Source organism: Perna viridis, chromosome 6 (genome assembly GCF_037379345.1).
Source record: "Perna viridis isolate PV_CMFRI_1.1 ecotype Kerala chromosome 6, ASM3737934v1, whole genome shotgun sequence".
In the NCBI taxonomy this organism is placed as follows: Eukaryota; Metazoa; Mollusca; class Bivalvia; order Mytilida; family Mytilidae; genus Perna; species Perna viridis.
Window position 1 is genome coordinate 28,682,679 of NC_142450.1, and position 16,141 is coordinate 28,698,819.

Below are 16,141 nucleotides of genomic sequence, written 5' to 3' on the forward strand. Positions count from 1 at the left end.
CATTATTAAAGGACAACAAAGATAACAAAGTGAACGGAGCAAATGTCGAAATTATGATAAGTCGGAGTTTAGTAGCCGAGAATGCTGTAGAATATGCAGAAAGTCGTTTGAGATATGGAAACATAGTTTGGGTGGTAATATCAAGGCGACTTGGATTATGAAACATCAAGTAACCGTCACGGTAGTCAGTTGATTCAAGACAAAGATGAGAACTTGTTCAGAAGGAAGTATGTAGCAAGGAAGAAGAAGATTGCAGTGAGAACCGTGATTATGAGACAAGGCCAATATATTAAATAGGAATCTGCAAAACCAAGAAAAAGCCGTTGGCTGGAGATGGGGAGAATCAGGACAACCTTAAAGGATTGAAGATACACATGGCGTCATGAACAATATATTCGAGAGAGAGCAAAAGACTTGGACACACAGAGGAGGAAAATGACTCAGATACAGAAAGGGTAGAAGTTTATCAACTCCATTCGAGAGGGCAGAGAATCATCTAGGAACACAAATAGCAGAGCCAGTGTAATCTAGGCCAGTGAAAATGACCAGAAAATTCTTGTTGACGTAAGGGTGAATACAACATTCCCAAGAGAGCGGATAACAAAATCCCTCTGAGGAGATTTCGTGCTTTGGTTCAGAACCAGTAGGTACTTTATTCTTGTAGAGCTGAAAGTTTCATGGGAATCATAACTGGAAAAAATAAGCCCATGAAAGAAAGCTTTCCAAGTACAAGGACTAGTTCCTGACTGAGTCTGATCAACTCATGGACAGCGCCAAAACTGGCGAGAAGGGATCCACCTGATGATAAAAGAGTTGACCAATGGAAACACCGTATCAAGGTATTTGATTATCTATGAATAACATGTGTATATCTGACATATCTGGCCACTAATATAAGTACCCTGTAATTCAATAATCAATGTCGTTCAGTCTTTACAAAAAAACCTTCGGGGACCCCCATTCCGAAATCTCTGGATCCGCCCCTGTGTAATGCAGATCATCAGTTTAACGTTAGAACAGTGGTTTGGAATTCGCCTGGGGTACCGGGTATGCTCCGACAAAAGGGGTTGCACTTTAAGCTAAATTCTCTGTAATTGGGTATGATTTTACTACCAGAAATCATAACTGGAAAAAATAAGCCCATGAAAGAAAGCTTTCCAAGTACAAGGACTAGTTCCTGACTGAGTCTGATCAACTCATGGACAGCGCCAAAACTGGCGAGAAGGGATCCACCTGATGATAAAAGAGTTGACCAATGGAAACACCGTATCAAGGTATTTGATTATCTATGAATAACATGTGTATATCTGACATATCTGGCCACTAATATAAGTACCCTGTAATTCAATAATCAATGTCGTTCAGTCTTTACAAAAAAACCTTCGGGGACCCCCATTCCGAAATCTCTGGATCCGCCCCTGTGTAATGCAGATCATCAGTTTAACGTTAGAACAGTGGTTTGGAATTCGCCTGGGGTACCGGGTATGCTCCGACAAAAGGGGTTGCACTTTAAGCTAAATTCTCTGTAATTGGGTATGATTTTACTACCAGAATTGTCTCAGATGGTTTAGGATTCAGTCAAAAATCAAAAGTTGGCAATTTTGTAAAAATTATTAATTATGAATGTATTTTTTATGTACATCATGAAAAGTATACATTATTATTTGTTTTTACCTGATTATGTTGTATTACAAGATTTGATATCCACGTTAATCTGTGTATCATTTGAATGTTCTAGCAAAGGTTTTTGTATTTTCACCCATTTGTATATCAAGATGTACAAATGACCATAAAAATGTCTGTAATAGAGTTGGGTTTTTTAACTTACAGAAGAAAACCCTCGTCAATTTTCAGACAATGTGGCACCGTTTATCCAACATTTAACTATTACATCGATAATGGAAGACTCAAGCAACGTACGTTGTGGTGCGTTAACGTTTTGGGTGTTATGCGGTCATTAGATGTAACTAACAATGCTCGAACATCTGACGTCATCACAGGATATTATGGATTCCTGAGAAATACTCATTTGTTTCCTTAATTTTGGAACAAATCAAGCATTATTTACCAATATTTTTGGAAAAGGTATCAAAAGTTTTGATCTGTCTAGTTGTATCATTATTTTGTTGAGTGAAGCAATCTAATATTTTGCCCGTAAACCGCCCCGCGCCAAAGGGTCATTTGCATAAAATCATTTTGTCTTGGTTTTTGTTCATTTCCCATTGCTAAAATTATTTCACATCTGTATTATGTTGTACCATTGCCAAACTTACATTTTAAGGCCTTCCTTTAGATAAACATTATTCAATATTAATTGCTAACTTGAATTTAAAAGAATTACAGTCTCGAAGTTCAAGCCGCCATATTCAAATAATTGCTGCTAACTTACATGTACAGTTGCCAATCCTCGTGCAATGATGGCAGTAGTGACAGTGAATGGCTTTTTGAGAGATAATTTTCTTAATGGAGGGTGCATATGTAGTTTTCTGTCGTATTATTCATCTTCATTCTCTTAAAGTATGTCTTCAATCTTAGATTGCGCAATTTGTTGTACCATCTAGAAGAGAGTGTTTATATAATGTCCCTGGATCTCGACCGTTAAATAAAGGGATGAAAATAGATGCATTTTCCATGCCTCCTTAACTGTTAGATTCCTTAGATCTGCCTGTTTCAATACCATTTTTTTTCTGTATAAAATTGGTGTCTTTAACTGCACAAGGTACCTAACTGATCTCTAGTTCATGAACAAGCTCATGAATGCAATGACACCTACTCCTGGGTAAAGTGTACATGTTTAAAAAAAATACAGATGTGAAATTGAAAACTTTTTTATTGATTTAATAATTTCATTTTCGGAAAGAACAACTATTAAACAAACAATGTGCAAATTTTAACCACTCAGGCTCAAATAATAAAAAAAAATACACAAATTTACATAAAGACAACAAAACATTAATTGTAATCTACGTTTCAGCACTGCCTTCTGTCCCAAATTATTCACCTTGAAAAATGAATGATATTTATGAATTAATTCAAAAGACAAAACTATTGTATGATTATTAGTACCAAAGCATAGAAAAAGGGTTATACAAAATGAGGTTAATAAAAATAAATGTAGCATCAAAATGAACACGAACTTTTGGGGGTTACAAAACAGTTTTACAAAGGCTTGTCTTCCAACTACCCTACCTCAATTATCATCTAAAAGGTAAGTAACATTTAATATTAAAATAAAACAAAAGGTAAGAGTTTCAAGTTGTTTCCGGTCTGAAATTGATAATTTTACGTATGCAAAATTTTATTTCAGATTAACTTTGGTAACGTAAATTACAACTAATTTGTCACGTAGATTACAATTTAACAATCTCCTCATAATGTCATATTCCAAAACAAAAATGAATCTTAGTGAAACTATATGAAAGTATGACAACAAATATATGAAAAAAAAAAATTACAGACAAAATTCAAATGTTGTTGATAATTCTAGACTGCAATGTAACCATAACTTGACAAGAAATTGTGTGGAAAGATTTTTTAATCTTTAAGAAAAACATATCTTTTGTTCTTGTCAATTTGATTTGATTGTACTAGGTATAAATAAAATGTTGTGGAATAAAAATTGAAAAGGAATCGACGTCTCACCAATAGTTTTTTGAGAAACATCGGTAATGTAGATTACTAAATACTAACAAAGTTCGTAAATGAATAGAAGTTCTTACATCTTTGGTTAATTTTCATGGTGCAAAAGCGAGAAATGATGCTTTACTTGATGTTTCAGTCTCATATTTAAGATGCAAAAACGCCATATTATCATTAAGGATTCTTTTTTGTGCGTTCCCATCTGCCGTTTTTGCTTTGTCGTTTTTGGCTGGCATTTCCCTGCTATTGTCATCTCTTTCCAAGAACCTTGATATATCTTTGCAAAGTGTTTCACGTTGAATATGGTTCCTAGTTCTCTTCTGTACTTTTGTCCAATCTTTTTTCCGCTTCTTAACGAGACATCTTCAAATTCCTGTACTTTTACTAAGCGTTTTTGTGAGCTTATACTCTTTCAGTTTGTTGCTGGATACTATACTCATTTCCCTTATTGGTCACTTTTGTTATAAACATCCTCTATTTCATCTGGTAAGTACATTTACCAAGACAAGTTTGTCCATCACAATTTTTGGGAATTTTCTTGGTGACACGCCTTAGTCTCTTAGCTCTAGAAACGCTCTTTTCCTGGGAGTTACTTTATCTTTTGAGCTGTTTGATGAGTTCTGGCCTTCTTTTTCATCTACTGTTTGTTTATTTTGTTCAACTCTGTTAGATGGAATTTTATGTTGTCCACTTTTCTTTAAAAGTCATGATACCGTTTTGATATTGTTTTGTACTTTCTTCGTGTGTTTATATTTTCATTTTTTAAGCGTTCAATTTCATGGTTGCATTTAGCTGTATACTGATCCTTTTTCTTGTTTGATTTTTAGGGTTTTGGCATGGTAGTCTCACTACCAGTGGAGTTGAAATTATATCTGTGCTTGAGCTAACAGCTTGATCTTGTTCCTCTAAATTTGATGCTGCTTGCTCGGTTGGCTGGCTTTGTTCGATTGTCGATTGCTTTTTCTTTCTCTGTGCTTACGCACAAGCTTTCTAACTTTTTTCCTTCTCTTCTCCTGGTTCTTTTTTTATCTTTCCGCTATAGGTACGTAGTACTGTTTTGTCCGTTTTCTCTCTTTTTCTAGATATGATTCGTCTTGTTCTTGTTTTTTTTTTTGCGCTCTATAGGCTTTCTGTTTTTCTGCTTTACTCATAGGCATCCTACAAAAGATAAAAGTCAAATTGTAATCTACGTTACTTTATATAGTAATCTACATTACCTTATATTGTAGGTTTTTAATCAATATAATAAGTTAGTTATAAGTGTGATATTTGTTATAAAGGATAAGTATACTATCAGTCAGGATGGACAAACTAAACAGGCAATAAATATTTATCAATAAGTAAAATCCATGTTTCATTGCTTTCAGTCTGTACAAAATGTAATATATGTTAGCTTAACAAAATTTACAAGTTCTGGTATGTTTGGTTGAAAAATAGTTTTAATTTTTGTTGTTCTTGATTCTTTTGATATTGCTTTCTATGATTCATATCCATTTCTTTTCGTAGTGTATGTATATATGAAGTTACAAGTGCATAATTAAATGTAAAAAGTGATGAGTAGTTTAATTTCTCAACATGACCTCTAGAGATTAAGATAGTTTCCAAAGCGTTTTTCTTTTTTACTTCAGTTGCCAGGTAAGTAGTTACACAAACAAATATATCCTCAACTATTTTTACCTTCTGTTTCTTCTGTTTGGTCCGCCAGGGGCGATTTCTGTGGGTATGTTGATGCAGTATCTATTTGAATTTTGGTGCCCTTGCAACTTCTCCAAATTTCGGAAATGACGTAAAAAACATAAAATCTATAACATAGACGGTGCCACAACTTACCTTTTTCGTATTTCCAACAAAATAGATGTAGACTGGTTGCAATACTGTTTTTAAGTATTTAATGATTTTATGTTGACACCTCGAAAAAACCAAGAAGTAGATGTTCTAGTAACGTAGATTACCAAAATCAGGCGACAAATTTAAAAGCTCAATTATGATTGCAATTTTTCAAATAAGTTATTAAAACTTTCAGAAAACCTTTAGTATTAATATAATTACTTATTTCAACTTGATTGATTTTATACTGATCAATAAATTTCATACTATCATAGAGTAAAAAATGTCATCTTTTAGGACGACATGGGGATTTTCATCCAGTAGAGCAGATTCATTGATCATAATTTTTAAAATTACCGATGTTAAACTTACTAATAGCACCTGAAAGTTAAATAATGTGTACTTGCACTGACAAATAATGATTTTTTATAAACTATTTCAATGTCTTCACTGACAACTGTCGGCAACTATTGTAAATGCACTTTAACGAGGAATAGGTGACACAATACAGCTTAAAATGGTCACAAATCAGATTTATGAATAAAACCCATTGATGTTAAAAAATATATGTAATTCAGCATTATCAAGCAACATTATTCATGTATAACCTAACTTAGTATTTTGGCCACACCCCCTAACTATGGAACTATTTCAATGTGGTATCCCAAAACACTAAAAGCATTCATATATACAAATGGTGCAATTGATTGACAGTTGATAGTATTGATCCTTGTTTAAAAAAATGTAGATATAACATATTGTCATGTTCTTTTTATATGTCAAAATTTACAGAAGGATAAAAGTAGATTACTAAAATCCTCATACACATGTATACATTGAACTAGATGACCTAATTGTCATAAATTTTCCATATTGATGAATTCGAATAATGTTTCAGTTTTAGTTCTGCTCTGCAAAATGATTAAGATAATTAACAATTAGTCACAACCTCCAGGATAGAGTTTATGTGGATCATCAAAATTACATAGTCATTTATATACTTTATTATATATTTGCTTTGACCTTAGGTCCACAGCTCTAGAGAAAGTAAGATCACTGGTAGGTGTGGTCATTTTCTTGATACTATTAAACAAATTCTATATGATTTAACCAAAAGAACCTAGACCGTCAAACGTCATTTTAATCTGAATCTGGCCCCGTGCAGGTCCGGGTGTCAAAAGAATAGGCCTGCAGCAGCACTAAGCTTGTCGTAAAAGGCGACTTAATAGTGCTCAGAAACCTAGCCCGGGGCTAGGCGCTCTGCCCACAGAGCAACTGGGATGTGTGCCCCAGGTGGGTTAATGGGGTACACTTGGCATGTTACATGCTGGGGTTGTCAGGCTATAATATGGAAAACCTGACCGCAAACCATAGTGGTGCACCGTGTTGGGAAAGATGCCACATTCCTCGCACATTAAAGAACCCTGCTGTGGTATTCGATAGGAATAGGAACCTTTGCGCTCCGCCACAGGAGGCTAAATTGCCCGACCTTACCCATCCCTCCCTTTTTCTAGTGGCAATCAAAATTTGTCGACCCTACTGTCCTTGTATCCCATCCCGTTTTTCATTTCATCATCATTTCATGTTCATTTTATCATCCTTTTCATGTTCATCGTTTGATATAGCTGAAATATTGTTGCTCGGACGTTAAACCCCAACAATCAATCAATATTCATTAATCTGAATCTGTGTCATTAAACAGTCTTTTAGAGCTTTTGGGAGTCAATCCATCACCCTTTCAAAAAAAAAATATCAAATCGGATTGCTTTTCCGTGTAAGATAAATGTGGAGATCATTAAGACATTGTATAAATTTAAGATCGTCTGCCTCCCTCTCCAATCACACCTATCTTTGTCAAATTGAAGTCAATTTGATACTTTCTATATTTTATTATATGAAAAGTTACCAAATTTTATTCATTTAGAAAAGCAGTAGAAATCATTCAGCTTATGTGAATCTTTGATTTTGCCGACAGTGATAATCACGAATTTTGACAAATCCAAAATTTGTTTACAAGTGTTTCACTCCCTGACACATTAAACCATGAAAATTACCAATCAAAACATTGTATTATCGCTAGAATAAACACCCATGCCAATCATATTGAATTATGACAGATATAGGTGATTAATAAGCAAGATTGATTGGGAAATACAGTGTCGATTTGCAATGCATGACACAAATTTGAATACATGGTACACACCAAATGAAGCACTCGTTTTGAATTCATGGCGCAGCGCCATGCATAAGAGGTCATTGAGAACCCTGACATGTATGTGTAGGTACAAAAACTCATCTTACTGCTATTGTCAGTTAAAAGTTACATGTAGTTTATGTGCATTGCAGCTTTTAACCAGGATGACAACAATATCTAATAGTTTTGCAAAAGGACCCCATCGGCAACATTATTAGTCTTATAAAGTTGATAACGCAGTTTCCTCAGTGTATCTACCCTTGGCTTTTGCAATCCACCAACAATTAACACTTTCATGTAATTTTGTGTGCATTACTTAAAAAATGGGTGACATAAAATTCTGCATTGACTATCAAGCTAAACCACTGTTTTTCATTCTTTCTGATTAACTATTTATTTTTTAGTGAAGTGTATCATGGAGGAAGAGAATGCAGCTGAAGAAGCTCAAGCTATTGATGGACAAGACCAAACCATAACTATAACCGGACTAAGTCTGGAGGATGCAGCTCAGATTATCCTACAGGAACAAGACACACCTGGACACTACCAAATCCTGACACAAGATGTACCTGACTTACCTGTTTCTGAGGGACAGGCTTGTGTTACTGTTGTACAAGATGTTGGTGATAACTCTATTGGAGGTGAAAACTCTTAACTTATTTTATTTTTTTAACCTCAGACATACAATATTGATGTTGAAATATAAGGAATTTATAGTTGTGTTTTGTGATGATTGTGGAATGCCACAAATAAAATTGTAAGTGCATATTATATTTCTGAACCTGACTTGATTACCCCCCCCATAACCATTATACAACAACCTGCAAAATTTTACTGATGATTTCTTTCTTTCCATACATTTGATGTTTTTTTACCTTCTTGACTATTAAAGTTCGGGTACAATGTGATACAAATAACGTGACCATATAAAAGTGAGAAACTTTCATTAAAAAGTGTACACAACAATCATGAAAACAAGCTTTTTAAGTTTTTAAATTTCTGCAAGAGTAATCAAGGGAACCAAGGTTATAGCGGTAATCTAAAGAATGTAATGCAGGTTCAAAGACCAGACATGGAAAACAGACATACACAACAAAGAACATAAAGTGACTAAAATCATAGGTACAAAGTAACAAAAGCAAATGAGCAACTCGGACTCCACTAAAAACTGGGAGCATAGACCAGGTGCACCGGTAGGGTAAGTGTCCTCTGCTTTTCTAGAAACACCCGCCAAGTTGCTCATAAAAAGTCAAGTCCGGGGTAGACAAACATAGAAAGGAAAACTATGAGTTGAATAAATCAGTTTTCATGGTGCAGATGGATACATATATTTATATAAAATATCTTTAATCCTTTAGCTGTAAATATTTTCCTTACAAGATATGCTTGATGTAAATGTTACCGTATCAGTGAGTTTTTCAGCTTTTTCACTTCATAATCTACTTACCATATTTTACAGGGTAAAAAATTGACTCACTTTGATGTACATGTAGAATTGTGTAAATTACTGTCCAAACATGATTTTTCTGCATACAGTGAAACTTCTCCAAACCAGCCACCACTGGGACAAGAGGAAATGGCCAGTTTTGTGAAAAATAGCAATACATTCTAAGAGCTGTTTCCAGTAATGTGTTCTATAACCCTACACCTTGTCAGTTTGTTGGTCGAGACATGTTTAATGCCAATTCAAATCTTTGGGCATTTTTTTACATTTCAAAACTTGCATCATTTGTAAATGATTTGATTTTATAAACGGTACTGCCAACAAAATAATGTTCACGGTTTTGAAAGAATGTGTATTAAAGATCAAAGGGCTATTGATGGTAATTAATCATTTGTATTGTTTTCGTAAATTACCTGTCAACAAAGTATAATAATTTCACCCCTTTGTTGCTTTGGCTTGGGTACAGGTCACATTAATTGACAGTCAAAAGGTTGTAAAGATCGTACTATTAAATGACCCCAATTGCTCGAAGTGTGTACACACCAATTAACACCCAACCAGTGACAAAATATACTGTATGGATTAAATTTGTTGTTTTAAACTACTGTCCCCTTTAAATATCATCTGTTCACTGGTGAAATGCAAACCGGTCAGTGAATGAATTATTAATTACTAAATATTACACAATCATTTACAGTTTTGTTGACACATTTATTACTGGTGAACAATAACTGGGCGGCCGGAATTGAGAGGTTGTTTTTATTTGAAATATGTAACTAAAACTGTGAAAAACCGGCCGATATATGGTTTTAGGGGTGGCCGGTCTATTGAAGACAAAACACACAGGTTTTAAGGTATATTGACCGGGACTTTTGAAAACGGCCGGTTTGAAGGGAAGACCGGTTTTCTGAGGATCCGGTTTGGAGAAGTTTCACGGTATCACCTTCAAAACAAAAGTACCGGTACTACTAAATTCTGGAACAATACCAGACTTCTGAACCTTGGGAACAGAAAGAAATAAAATTTAGTTCCGAATCAATATTTCCTGTTTTGAATGTCATACAATTCTTAAACAAACAAATTGGCAGTGTAAAATGAAACCTTCCACACTGAAAACAAATGAAGCAATGAAAAATACATTTACTAGTACACATCAATTTTTCAGAAAAAATCTTATATATGATCAAATCTCTAGTTTTAATCACAATAACAACCATCTGTTTTATTTTATACCACTTCTGAGCCGAAGTATGTCAAAAATTTTAACTGTAGAACTTTAGCGGAAGCATTTAGTAGCAACTTCCATGTAATATTTCTTATAAAATCATAAGCAAAGGGAATAACTCTGTGGTTTTGTGCTGTTCTTTCCAGTTTTTGAAGAAGGAATGCCAGAACAAAAAACTCAAGCCATGTATATCACACAGGAGATGATAAACAATGGAACAATTCAAATTGACAGTTCCATGTTTGTTTCACAAGATGGTGACCAAAAGGAAGAAGCTAGAACGGAATACAATACAGTCTATATCACTCCTGATCAACTGGAAGAATCTCAGAGAGAAGCTAACCAGTCAAAGGAGGAGGAGTCTGTTACCATGGAGACAGTGTCTGATTTGCCTGAATCTCAGAATGATGACAAAGTAAAACACTTATCAAATGTTAAAAATATGTCTTAGCTACTGTTGATTTAGACTTGCCACAAGTCTTTCTGTAATATACCATATTTTCCGGACTATAAGTCGATATTTTTTTCACCAAAGTGTCAGCCTCAACTTATTGTCCGCTTTGACTTATCTAAGGATTTTTCAAGAAAAATGTTCATCAGCAATGCATTTCATTAGATTTGTTTAGTCCGCTTTTGATTGCTTTAATTAAAAATTTTTGGTAAACTGCAATCAACAAAAGCCGCCACTCAAACAGTCAAACCAGCGATTGAATTAGAATATTATTGATCATTGCCGCTATCTTTTTTGAATGAATATGATGATGTTAATAAAAACTCTTAAGACTTTGAAACCGTTTAACATAAATAAACTCTAGAATATACATTAACAAAACCCCTTTTTTTAACTTTAAAAACATTGTCAAGTGTTTTGGAATTATTTATCCTTTAATATGCAAATTTATACCCATTTACGTATTTACCCATTTATGTCGTAACACATTCACACGAGGCTCAAATTATAACTGAATTAAGTGTTATCTTATTATTTTTTATTGTATTTCGTAATACCAGATAATATTGTGTACTAATTACTGCTCATAATTATGACCAATTCATCAAACAAATTTCCTGCTTATTTCACACATGGCTGCCCACGTATGACATGTTTACAATTTCTTACTCCTGATGATCTATGGCATCAGAGCCATTGACACGCCATTCAATAAGAATAATTGAACTCGCAAACAAAGTACACTTTAACAAAAACACATATATTTATTTAATTCAGAAATCTTATACTTAGTAATATTGCTGGAATATTATACTGTTGAAAACTTTACTCTCAACTCGGATCTCCGCTGACATGTACGATATTAATGAATGTCTGACCCTTGACGTATCTCTTTTAGCGTCCATTTTGGTCAAAAGTAGGCAATTCGACTTATACACCACATCGACTTATAGTGTGGAAAATATGCAGGGGTCACGTTGGGCTTCGCCAATACCGCAATTTGCGATTTTTTATTTTATCTGGTGACAAAAATAGCCAGTTGGCGATTTTCTTTGTGCCTAGCTTTTGTATATTAGAATTGACAGCTAGTTTATCAGCAACGGATATTCTCTCTAATTTAGTGTTGACACCTGGTCAGAGTTAATTGACTACGACCAATTTACAACTGAATGCAATTAATGGTAATTAGAACAGGCAACCGTGACTGACTATATATTCATGGGAGGTGTCAATCAAATGTAAATATATTATTGAGCCAATCAAACCTCTCATCATCTGGTCAAAGGTAAACACAATTAAGGCCATGTGCACGTGGCTACACACAAGTTTCACAATCCTGTTTAACCATTTAATACATTCAGAAACAGATTTACCTAACAACAGAATAAATTAAATCCAATTAACAATGATTATCCCATCAGGAAGTGTCTAAATACTTCAAAATGATAGAATTGGTAAAAGAAAATGGATGACATTTGTTTACACTTTTGCCATGTGACTTTTTTGGCAGGAAAATTGTTAAACAAATAGAATGGGGATTCCCAAAATCTAATTATAGAAATACTATTCAGATATCAAGATAATTAAACAGGGACACAGTTAATGGTCCATGGTATAAAATGTAGTTTGATAGAATTTTATCACTTGAGAAAAAGAATCAAGTTTGTTAAAAATTAAAAAAATAAATTATATTGTATTAGATAAATTAGCCCATAAAGGACAAAGGGGAACATGTTTTAAAATCATTGACTGTATGAGAATAGTAATATAAAGTCTTTGATAGAAGTAAAATACCTGTTTCTGGAGTAGTACTTTTTTTATTTTATGCATATGAAAGTGACAGACTAGAGCAAAAAACCTGCTTTATACATGCATCAAGAGTGTATCTTGGGTACATGTTTACACGTCATGAATGGAGAGGTTATTTTGATGAATTGACAAAGATAGTTCATCTGTGGACTTAAACCGTCTTTTTTTTTTTTTTAAAGTATAATTTTTTTGGCACCCTTATGCTCTAATTTCTGAAAACTGGTGACAAAAAATGGCAGCTGGCGACAGAATTTTGGAAGCCAAAGCAGCCCCTGATGTGGTATATATTATTTGATTGAATGTCATTACTATCAAGTATTCATTCACTATCAAGCTGTAGTACGGAGATCTAGCTTTATATTTACATAAATTAGCTTTCCCAATCCATATGAAAATGCTTCACTAAAATTCATTTTTGATATACACTCTAAACTGGTTGATAAAATAATCATACACTGTACAACCAAGTCTACATTTCTACCTATCAGAAGCATTTAATTTTATGAGTGAACTGTGGACAAGTGTTCTATTTATAAGTGACCAGAATATGGTCACAGGCTCTGCATAGTATACAAGTCTCTCTGTACTGCAGCTGGATAGTGAATGAATATTTGGTAGCAATGATATTTAATCAAATAACATATATATTAGAGAGAAACTTATGGCAAGTCTACTGTTAATTTTAATGGCTTTTAAATGTTCAGAAATAACTAATAAATTAATTACTTTCTTACTGCCCATTAAGCCAAATGGCATCTGGGACAGCAACAAAGTTACACCACTTGTACCTGTCTTTGCCCTCCTCCTGCACTCCCCCATAAGTGGTGAAGTTCACTCATTTCCCACTCAATAAATTGTTATACATTAAATTGTGCCAGAACCTCATGTTTTAACCAATCAGCTGACTTGAAGTCAAAGATAAGGGTAAAATAATCATAACCAATAGTAGATTTTTTATATAGTTATGGTATTATGTTAAACTGTAATACTTACTAAATTATTACTACCAATAGATGTATTGCTGTAGAAATTAACACACTCTATTTTAGACAGAGACTTTTGTAAATTCTGGTAGAACAGAAGAAGCAATGGAAGATTGTCAAACTGTGCATATAAATGTGATAAGAATAGAGGAAGAGCAGGGGCAGACTGTACATGGAGAGGGAGCAGAGAAAATCAACGACCAAGATGTTGGTGCTAGTCAACATGGTTCTATTACTGAATCTCAGGGTAAGGCCAATCTTAAAAAATATTGCTTTGCCCCTTTAAGATTTTGGTAGGTAGGAAAAACAATATTTTTACTTGCTAATAGATATCTTTCACTAGAAATTGGTACTGAAATATTATTAGAAAGTGTTAGTGCTTTAGAAAATGTGATTTTGGAAATGAAAGTTAAAGCTCGTCTTACAAAAAAAATTGATATCTGCAAACAAATTTTGTTACACTCCTTGAGATGATTTGGTTTCCCTCACACACAATACCTAACCACACACAAAATGCTCACTAAATGCACAATGAAAGAACTCTCCTAGCATGCTCTTAGCGTGCATTTAAACACGGAAAATATTAGTGCAATGTATTACAATTGGTGAAGAAAGAAAAAACTAAATGACATATTTTTTCAAAGAAATAATACAAAAAAGTTGAGTAAAATCATGAAAATAATAGCTGCAAAAACGAATATTTATGTTTAAACGAACGCTTCTGTCGTGCATTTTTCGTGTTTTTAAATGCACACAAAATGCTCAGCAAACACACGATAAACAATGCATGAACACTTAAATGGGAAAATTAAACATTTCAAGGTGTGTACGCAGTGGCAAGGTTTTAGGGCTGCAATGATACACCTTCCTCAGGGTACTATACATATCATGATATAAGGGTGACAGTATGATACATTTTGATATGATACACAACAGCATCTGGCCTTTATATTTTCTTCAATTTGGAATAAAGAATATTCAGCAGATTTAAAGATGAGGAACTTTGTGAAGTCAGGTTTCAAACTTAGAGTCAATAACTTGGATCTTAACAAAGATTAATGAATTTTTCCTCTTAAGACATGCCCTACTTTACTATTTGCATAGTAATTTCATCAGTGGTTTGAAAAAAAGTACATGTAGTATTTTGACATGTATGGTTTTACAACTTCAGTCAAATGTATTTTGGTAATGATCATATCATGACTAACAGTATTGTGATATCGTGATGAATCGTTTCATCCTTACAAGGTTTTCATGCCCCATTGATTTCCAGATGATGACGTGATAGCAGATCTTTTAATTGTTTTTGAAACTTTGTTGTTTAATATAATAAAATACAGTTTAAATTCAGTTTTTAACAAAATCCAAAATGTACATGTAGTTTTTGAGTTGGGCCATTTTGAACATTTTGCCATTTTTTTACTGTTACCTGGCTTGATTTCACTTAATGTTAAATTAATACCCTATTTTTTTATAAATAAGGCATCAACTTGTATTGCCAATTTAATATATAGATAATAACAGTATTTTGACTTGAAATAAATGCAATATACTGAGGCTTTGCCAAAAACTTTTTTCCGATTCGTGCTGAATTTGTATATCATTTTTTATTTCTAGTCAATATGCTGTTATTGCCTTTATACTGCAATCCTTTTAATTTTTTCAATTAAGTTGATGTGTTCATATCATTTCTTCCCCACTTGTGGCCCCCCAATAGTGATACCAAGATTTGGTGCAAAGGTATGAAAGTAGATAGAACTTAAATTTTATATACTGTCAGTGACTATACATGTATATCATCAATAAATACATTGCATTCAATCAATGCATTTTGATTATTCAAAATGAATGATTCCACTTTAAAATGTAATCTTGCATTAAGTGTTGCTTTTAGAAAAATAAAGTTCAGCAAATTAATTGTGTACTGAAACATGCATTTCATGTATGAGTGTTACATATATAGATATAAATCTCCCCTGAAATTTATACAAACCTTGGCAGTATAAAATGATAGGAAAATACTCACAGAAATTCATTCTCCATCCAGTAGTTAAAAAGTCACATGCTTTTTCAACCACTGGCATAGAATGGGAGAAATGTATTGGATTTACTATATGTAATCATAGACCAGTTACAATATAAATGCAGATTTGCCTCATATTTGACTTATTACAATTTTTGCAAAGTACATGTATACACCAAAAAAGTGGGGTCACCAAATTGTAGTTTTAAGTAGTACTCTGTATAAGAATCAGACAAAATGTGTGTAAGGTGTGGCACATGAAGAAGAAAAAAAAAAGAAATTTTTGCATTATCTAAGTATTGATACCTCATTACCTTCAGAAATACTGTATTCTTCCGTGTATATCACACTTTGTTTCCTCTTTTTCTTTGTTTCAGAATGGGGGGGATGTGGTGTACACCAAAACAATGAGTTTCTAGATATTCTTTCAGAAGACTTAATTTATGAGACTCAGAACTGTAGTCGTCAATGCAAGACAACATGGAGCCATTTTGTATTTTTGAGGACAGTTTTAAGTGAAATAAACAAATGAAGTTTTTCTGCTAT

The 16,141-nt window shown here is 33.5% G+C and overlaps 1 protein-coding gene and 1 long non-coding RNA gene across 5 annotated transcripts in view; one reads left to right on the plus strand and one right to left on the minus strand.

Annotated features, from left to right (window-relative positions):
• The first annotated feature begins 1,952 nt into the window (after positions 1–1,952).
• The window catches only part of LOC148614382 (uncharacterized), a 115,848-nt gene continuing 101,659 nt past the window's right edge, over positions 1,953–16,141 (plus strand). For 2 of the 4 annotated variants that reach the window (XM_088588514.1, XM_088588515.1), the window contains exons 1-4: positions 2,344–2,470; positions 8,065–8,301; positions 10,476–10,744; positions 13,639–13,819. In XM_088588514.1, coding sequence (XP_088444640.1) covers positions 2,464–2,470; positions 8,065–8,301; positions 10,476–10,744; positions 13,639–13,819 — 694 coding nt within the window. In that variant the 5' untranslated portion in view covers positions 2,344–2,463. Of the gene's footprint in view, positions 2,086–2,343; positions 2,518–8,064; positions 8,302–10,475; positions 10,745–13,638; positions 13,820–16,141 lie in introns of those variants that run through there. The other 2 variants (XM_088588517.1, XM_088588516.1) reach the window with 2 other exon arrangements.
• On the minus strand, positions 2,813–12,271 carry LOC148614383 (uncharacterized). Its single transcript, XR_015923651.1, has 2 exons — positions 12,154–12,271; positions 2,813–4,797 (listed from the first exon to the last, which is right to left on the minus strand). It is a non-coding gene; the product is annotated as an uncharacterized LOC148614383 (long non-coding RNA).